Below are 8,064 nucleotides of genomic sequence, written 5' to 3'. Positions count from 1 at the left end.
TAAAGAGTCCAGCAGTACTGCTTCAGTTCAAACCACATGAGCCTCTTGTTGTGTGAGCTACCTCTAAACACCGGACCACTGAACACCCCAAAAGCGATCCAGTGTGACTACAGCGTTAACGTGGCAGTGGTGGTTTCTAGCTGAAGCCATTAGCCACCACAGGTTCCTTCCAGTCCCAGTTTGTTTTCTCTTTTGTCAGAGCGTGGTGTGTCCACCGGTTACTGGCCATAAGCTGTCAGGAAGGAAGAAGCTGACCACAAATGTCCTACGGGCAGTCACACATTGAGTAAAATCAGCCTGTGTGTGTGAGAGTGAGACAAACATACTACCATTTTCTTATATGTGGTATATACGTGTAATGTAAACCAGGTTAAAATACGCACTGTGTCATGTAAAACATAATCCTCTGATCATATCTTTGCTCTGACTGAATATCACATGGAATTGCAAAGACCAGGAAGGAAACAGACACCGAGCTACTAGAAAATCCCTGTATCTTCAAAGGTTATGTTGAAGTGTTTCTCATGCATTTTTGATGTTTTGGAATGCAGTTTTATGATTATTTGGCTTGAACCAATTTCCTTCACACAAGGGACAATGTCAGCACAAAGAGTTATTATATATTTTGTTGGTGTCAGCACTCATAGAAACAAGTTTAAGGTTCAATAGTCAGCACCTAAAGCAAAGCGGTTGAAGGAAAGAAGTGTCAGTAAAGGAAAGTGTTAAAATAAGGGTAGAAGGCAAACTAGCAGATTAAAGATGGAAAAAAAACCTCTGGTCGCTGTAACAATCAACAGTCCTGTTAGAGCACCCACACACAGCAAGTGAAGGCCAAAGGTAATATTTAGGCATGCATGGGTACACAGCCAAGGTCCAAACACACCTCACGCCGAAAAAAAAGTTGGATGATGAAGAAATCTGGGAACTAAACATGTGGACACGCTTTTTTTCTGCTCTGCTCAGATGAGATGTGAGAGTATAAATGTTTGCCACTGTCTACTGGGACATCGCAAGGTCTTTACCGGTTTGTACTGGACAGTCACATAAGACTTAGTTCAGGGAAAGCAACAAATTTCAAACTGGGAGCTGTAGTCAAGTTTATCAAGGATTGGAGCACAGGTTGGAAGAGCTCATAAATTGCTCTGTCTCTCTTTTTTTTTGTATTTTTCAAAATGCTGCATTCGATAAGCAACTTTCATGGATGCTCTCTGCCACTGGTGTTTGCTTTCTGCTTGTCCCTCGTCCTTCTGTTGCGCAGTGGATGCTCAGAAGCCTCCATATACCACATAAAAGGTAAGATATACTTCTGGTTCTCTGCAGAATTCAGTTTGTAATAAGAATTTGGTTTCTAATTTGACATTGAGAGTTTAAACTAACTTTTGTACTGTGACTTATGGTACCTCTAGCCATTAAACCAACCCCAACTAGTAACCATATAGACTATGTCCTCTATATCCTGACCTCGTATTCAGCCCCACAGGGCTCTTCACACCAGATCAATGTGTTCCCATTGATCCCTTCCTCAAGGTGACAGACGTGCCCCATGTGGCAGCTCCCAGCACCTGCAGGAATGGGAGCAGAACTCAATGTGGATGCTAGATTTAGCCACTAATGTGCCTGACCTCTTGAAGCAGGGCTTTCTGTATTCTGCTGGAAGGACAGACATTTATAGCCTCTGCAAAGTTTTGCTGTAACCTGTAAAAGACTTTTTCACCCAGTACGGTTAAAGCTGTAGGTTGAAGAGGAAAGCTTGAAAATATGGTTGCATGGATATGTTACTATGGTGCTCATTCCTCCCACAGGTATCTGTTCATACAAAGACAAGTACTACAAACCAGGAGATTCTTTCTGGAGAGGCTGTGACAAGTGTTTCTGTCATGACTCTGGTTTCTACTGCTTTCCGTACGTAGATCAACGTTACATCATATTAATTAATGGCACTTATTTAAAGCTGTGGATGATTCTCATAGCCTGGTGAATTTTTCCTCCCCTCTCAGGCCAATGAAACCCACATCGTGGCCCAAGAAATGCCATCGGGTCAGGACTGAGTGCAGTTATAAGGTCATTTATAAAGAAAACCCACTGGTGAAGTGTCGGGCCTACAGCTGGATAGGATGACAGACTGGGAGACGGGTTTTCCAGTATTGAATTATTTACAGAATATTGGAGATTTCACTGTAATAACCTTTAATGAGGACAAGTCAGAATTTGATGCTTGATGCATTTTTCAGCTGTATTCATTTGCCATCATTTGTGGATATCTTAATGTGTTGTACTTGACTGTTTTATACTGTTACACCTTCCTCTTAGTGTTGTTGCTAATGATACTATAGCTAGTAATATCCAGTGTTGTAAAAAACATTGGTCAAAGTCAGCATTTTATCCTGTCTGAGTCTGACATGTATTTCTGATCTTAAAAAGAGGAAGAAATTAAACGTGTATAGCAGCACAGATGCTAGTTATGTATGAGAATATGCTTTTTTATATTAAAAAAATGTTATGTTGTGCAAAATCCTCCAAGACTTGACGGGTCTTGACCTTTATAGTGAAATTTATCTGTCTTTATTCTTAAAGGCTTTTCACTGTACAAAAGATAAACTAATAGAAAAGCATCTTTCAAGCATATTCACTTTAAAAGATCATCAAAAGTTCCATTATCTAATTTCATTTGCAACATTTTCAGTTTTACCAATTATAACTGTGGCTGCACTCACAACTACACACTGACTAATAAAGCCAGGTCTGTTAGTCTGTCAGCAAAAGGCAAAACAGAATCACCTCTTCATAAGAGCTACTTATGCGATCAAACTGAGCACAAAGTGCAGAATGGGCTGCCAGTGGAGAAGAGCATCTTATTCCCTCTCTGATGCTGAGTAAGGACAACATCACAATCACAAGTTCACAAATCAAAGTGAGCAACATTTACACAATTCTTCTTCTTTCTTTTAAAAGAAATATCTATAACTATCTATACAGAACAGCCTTTTAAATGGCACTTTGGATTTCTTTAGGGTCAAAGTGAAAAGATGCTCTGAAACTGACCATCTGTAGCTCATAGAAGCATCTAACTTTGAGGACGGTACATGAGGATGAGACCTCAAAGGCTTTTACAAGGCCATCATGAGTTCAGCCAGGGGTGATGGAGGCACTGTGCAGCAGTCGCTCTCCTGTCGGGATGAAACTCCAACATGCGGAGAAGAAAGTCTGAGAATCCAGAAGCTTCAGCCAACAGGAAGTGGTATTTCTCCACTAGAACATCATGTAGGCTCCAGAACCTCAGTGGACCAACATGATGCAGGTCACCTGGATGGAAAACAAAGAGTTACACAAGGATGATCTACACGAGCAAAATCAATAAAAATAGGGCAATACAAGTGAGAACAGGCTTCAAGTAGCAGATTTACCTCTGCGACTGAAGTACTCCGCAGAATATTTACCCGACAAGGCAACAGCTGGTGGGATCTTACCAAGCAGCTCCATGATCTGGGCTATATGGTCTGAGGTGGAGGGGGAGAACAAGCAGGTATTACACACATTTTCAGTACTCATTAACATGAACTGCATCAATAATTATGCAGTAATCTCATGTAGTCGTTTGTCACAACTTGTCACAGTAGCACACTACTAAATGTACCTTCCTCCTGGGAATTGAACTCTCCAGCTTTGGGTTCAAACAGGGAGTCTCCAGTGACTAATTCAAAAGCCTGAGAGAATTCAAGAGAAAATTAAAGTGTGAGATGTGTCTACAATGACCAAATCCTAACGATGACTCAAACTGCAACAGCCTATATTATAAAAGAAGGAAAGTATTTGTACTTCATTTTGTGGTAAAGATACACAAGTTATGCGTACCTTTAGCATGGAATTAACAATTAAAATATTTCCCCCATATCAGATGTCCAGATCCAATAGAGACCCACCTTCATAACACCTCTTAGTAAAGTGTGTAGGTAAATTTAGTAGAAACTCATAGAATTTATCGAATGTAGAAACTGAAATTATGCAGTCACAAAAAAGTGCATCTTGGATTATAATATTTCTCACAGCGTAAACATACTGTTTGGATTTTTTTCTCACCAAGCAAGCGACGCTCCAGATGTCAGCAGGTGGGCCGTACTCAGATCCCAGTAAAACCTCAAGGGAGCGATACTGACGGGTCTGGATCTCCTCACAGAAATGTTTGTACTGGTCCAAGAAAGAAAAGACAGAGACTGTTACGTGCAACTGCTTTTATCTGTACTTTATCTGTACTAAAAAATTCTCATCTAGAATAAAAACTGTTTCAGTGCAGGCTGCAAAATCAAGCAGCATTGGAATCAAACGGCACTGTCTCACTTGGCTGGTGTTTTCTGTTAGTCATGATAGTTTATTATACATACTTTAAACTCTAATTTTAAAGTGGCTTTAGTTTAAAGCTGCAGGTTTTGGTGGGATTTAAGTGCCTGGTGACAAATGATCTTTAGTTATAAAACTAAAATCAGCATGTAGAGCTTTGGAGTGAGTGAATGTAAAGTATAGAGCAACCACTGACCACCCAGCAGGAGCTGCCCAGGTCAGCAATCTTCACTGTAATTTCCTTTAAGCTGCATAGGTTCACCTGCTCCCTCCCTGAAAGAAAAGCAATCAATTATGTAGTAAAACATCTTGTTCTGCATTGGAAGAATATATTTTATGATATATTAGAATGATGCACAGTTTTGTTCATCTCTGTTATTTTGCATAGGATGCATATTGAAATTCATTTTAAATTGATATTTCTCTTTATTTGAAGCTTAGAAATCAGGATTTGTGTTTTGTATTGAAAGCCTAGAATTTGCATACAAATACATCTGCTTTGTACATGTTTGTTGAACCATATACGCCTGCTCGTACAGCTCAGCTGTAAACTGTCCAGCTTGGAGACTTCACTCTTAAACAGCCTCCAGCATCTGTACCAACAAAAAACCAACTGTGCCTGCGGACTTGGCCTCGTTCCCAGTCAGAACAGAGGAGGAGCTGCTGCCCCCTGCTGGTGTTTTGTTAGACTGCTCCTCCAGACACAGCAGGATGTTTTCTGGCTTGATGTCTGTGTGGATGATTTTACACTGAGTGTGGAGATAGTCCAGGCCTTGCAGAACCTAGAAAGAATGCAAACAAGTTATGTAGATGCTTCATTTCCTATGGCTTCATCTTAGAGATGAAGATGACCTGGTTTATTATGGACTGGATAAGTGGATCAGCGAACCATCTACAGTACCAAAAACACACAATCCACTAATGGAGGAAATAAGGTCACATTTTAGAAATGATGCCACTTTTTTGGTGTCAGGTGAGAAGCTTGAGGTTTTACTCTAAAGCTTATAAACAAAAATTTAAATTAAAAAATGACAAGTTGGACAGAGCAATGCTAGCTGTTATACTACTAATGAAGTTTACTAAACTGTGCCAGTTTAGCTACAGTGTCAGTGGTTTCAGTATGAGCCTAATTTCCTAATGTACAGTTCTGAAAAGCACTAATAAGTTCATTAGTTTTGAATGAAGCAGTGCAATTAGCATCCAAAGTCTACAAATACCATGTCTCTAAGGAAATAGATCCAGTTATTTCAGTGAAAGGCAAGAACATCATGTGATCTTGATTTCCTGCAGCTAATTAGTGGATGATTTCCCTGAGATGTAATCTGATACTAGATGTAATCTCTTGTGCTTTACCTGAGTAAGAATTTGTTTGACCCACATCTGTGATAGTCCTGAATGCCCAAAGCATAACTGCCAGCTTCTTAGGTCGGGCCCGAGTAGCTCCAGGACCAGGCACATGTCTAAACGCAGAGCTTTAAGGAGAACAACATTAAATCTGAATGTAAACTGCACAATATCTGTTGTTTGTATCTCTGAAATAATAAAACTCACATACATTTATTATTGAGATACTTTACACTTCAACTGATGATGAATGTATATGAGTGGCTCTTTTAGACACCCACATACAAGATACAAGCACACGTCCACACATGTCCGTGTCAGGTTTAGAATGGGTGTCAAAGACATGACAACCTGTAAAAAGGATACGGACGCCATTGATCCCGGCCAGCTTGAACTCATCGAGCAACTGAACAATTCTTTGGCTGGAGGGATGACGACTCAGAGGACCACTGACCTGATGAAAGAGAGAAGAGCACGGGTCAGTTAGGGGGGAAAAGACGGTGACAGAAGTTATGACTTTCAAAGAAAAAGAATCCAATAAATATTTAACAGAGGAGAACAAGCAAAAGATCACTAACACATCGTAGCAGAGCTAGTTCATCCTGTCCCGCCTGGGTGAAGCCAGCTCCACTCTTCAGGACCTTCACAGCAACCCTCCGACCTAGCCTGCTAACACAAACACTTCTGTTTGCAACCATTCTACTTCAACTGAACATATGTAAAACACATTGCAAAACCTATTCCATTAGTAGAAGATCATGTAATATGAAAAATACATTTAAACATGCCCCACCCCAAATATATTGGTACAGTGAACCCACCTGAGGTCCAGACACAGCCAGACAGTGGAGAAATAGCCCCAGCCAAGCTTAGAAACCACTTGGTATCTCCTGTTTAATGTCTCACCTATCTGTATAGGGTGGTACCCACCTGAGAAAATAAAAGCATGCGAAATATGAATAAATAATAAACTAAATGTTCAATATGGGATTTACAGTCTCTATAAGAAGGATTTGTAGTTTTATTCAATCGAATGACTGTAAATAGTCTAAAATTGTCAAAACCTGGTCTCATGAATACAACATGCAAAATGGCTACGCTAATGTTTCCATCTCCAGGTGATCCACCCATGATGAGCCATCCACACTCAGCTGACATCGTTGGTGAATAATAGGGACTGTCAATTATAAAGTACACACTGGCAGCCACAAATCAATGCATATGCAAGTGATGAGGTCCTATCATGGTTTGTCTTTACATATGCACAGTAGAGAGCTGATGGCGATCTCCATCATCAGCAAAGGTGAGTTCCATTATTTATTGTCTTTGACTGAACAGCAGCCAAAGGTAAAATAGGAAAGAGTGTGTCTGCTCTTTCACAAGGGTACGACGAACACAGTGAAGTAAACATCACATACTGGATTTAGGGTGTGTGTAAACTTTGGGCTTCATGCACACATCCAACATAAATTGGCCTTGTACCATAACAGTATTCTCTGGGGTCCTCGGAGTCCTGGCTGTCCTTGGTATCCAGCTGCACGTGGCATCCAAGGGCTTCAAAAGTATGAGATGACTCAGCTTCGCTCCTACAAACACACACACGGGCATCTCACACGAAGAGTCGATTCTATAGTCTCCCACCTAACTGCCTGTACAGTAAGTGCATTTATGTATCAGTGTCAAGTTACTGAGGTCAGCCAGGAGACTTGATCTACTTTTAGAGTAGACGCAACCTGCCATGGAAACTTGTCCCACTGCCTGGATAAGAGCGGACGAGCAGCATCGGAAGTTTCACTATTTCTGACTCAGCTGTAAATCACTTTACAGCATGTTCACGCAACCTGATAACTCTGCATCCCACCTGCTTAGACAGCTACTGTAGCATTAGCTGGGAGAGTTTGGGTCATGTCATGTCTGAAAATACAGAAAACAAGTCTGAATTGTGTGTCGCTGGAGAGCGATATGGTTAGTTGGGTAATTGTTTAAGTCAGGAACATTTTTGCTGCATCTTTTGTACAGTTTTTGGTGCAAGTTGCAGTTATTTCCCCCTTTGCTTACAACATTTCCAGAGGAATGGAAAAGGCTTTTCAAGTTACAAATAAAGGAAGTCCTATACTCACATATGCTGCTGAGCAGCTGTGTAAGCTGAGTGGGGACTCCTCTGCATAGTGTGGTTCAGCAGATGCAGCCTGCAGAGACAGGAGCCAACAGATCAAAGAGCTGGTATCTGTAAAAGAAACGAAAATCTTAAAAGTGATCAATGCCTCTAGTCGGCAGTGATCAAATCTTCAGCATAAAGAAAGAAGAGAGATGAATAAACTGGCAACAGCAAGTGAAAGTGTGGCACCTTTAATGTTGCACTCCTTGAAAACCGTTGAGAAGCTG

At 40.8% G+C, this 8,064-nt stretch overlaps 1 protein-coding gene across 1 annotated transcript; it reads right to left on the bottom strand.

Moving 5' to 3' along the window:
• Positions 1 to 3,118: 3,118 nt before the first annotated feature.
• si:ch211-220i18.4 (SRSF protein kinase 3) lies at positions 3,119 to 7,873 on the bottom strand. The gene is made up of 12 exons (XM_026368647.1): positions 7,800 to 7,873; positions 7,162 to 7,265; positions 6,501 to 6,609; positions 6,258 to 6,345; positions 6,046 to 6,133; positions 5,689 to 5,795; positions 4,955 to 5,117; positions 4,532 to 4,608; positions 4,078 to 4,185; positions 3,635 to 3,704; positions 3,405 to 3,497; positions 3,119 to 3,303 (listed from the first exon to the last, which is right to left on the bottom strand). Exons 1-12 carry the CDS (start codon positions 7,844 to 7,846, stop codon positions 3,119 to 3,121), a joined length of 1,239 nt encoding a protein of 412 aa, XP_026224432.1. The 5' UTR covers positions 7,847 to 7,873.
• Between the last annotated feature and the right edge of the window lie 191 nt (positions 7,874 to 8,064).

The sequence above is a fragment of the Anabas testudineus genome, chromosome 7 (genome assembly GCF_900324465.2).
Source record: "Anabas testudineus chromosome 7, fAnaTes1.2, whole genome shotgun sequence".
In the NCBI taxonomy this organism is placed as follows: Eukaryota; Metazoa; Chordata; class Actinopteri; order Anabantiformes; family Anabantidae; genus Anabas; species Anabas testudineus.
The sequence above is the reverse complement of the archived record's forward strand: the minus strand, read 5'-3'. Positions and strand labels throughout refer to the sequence as shown.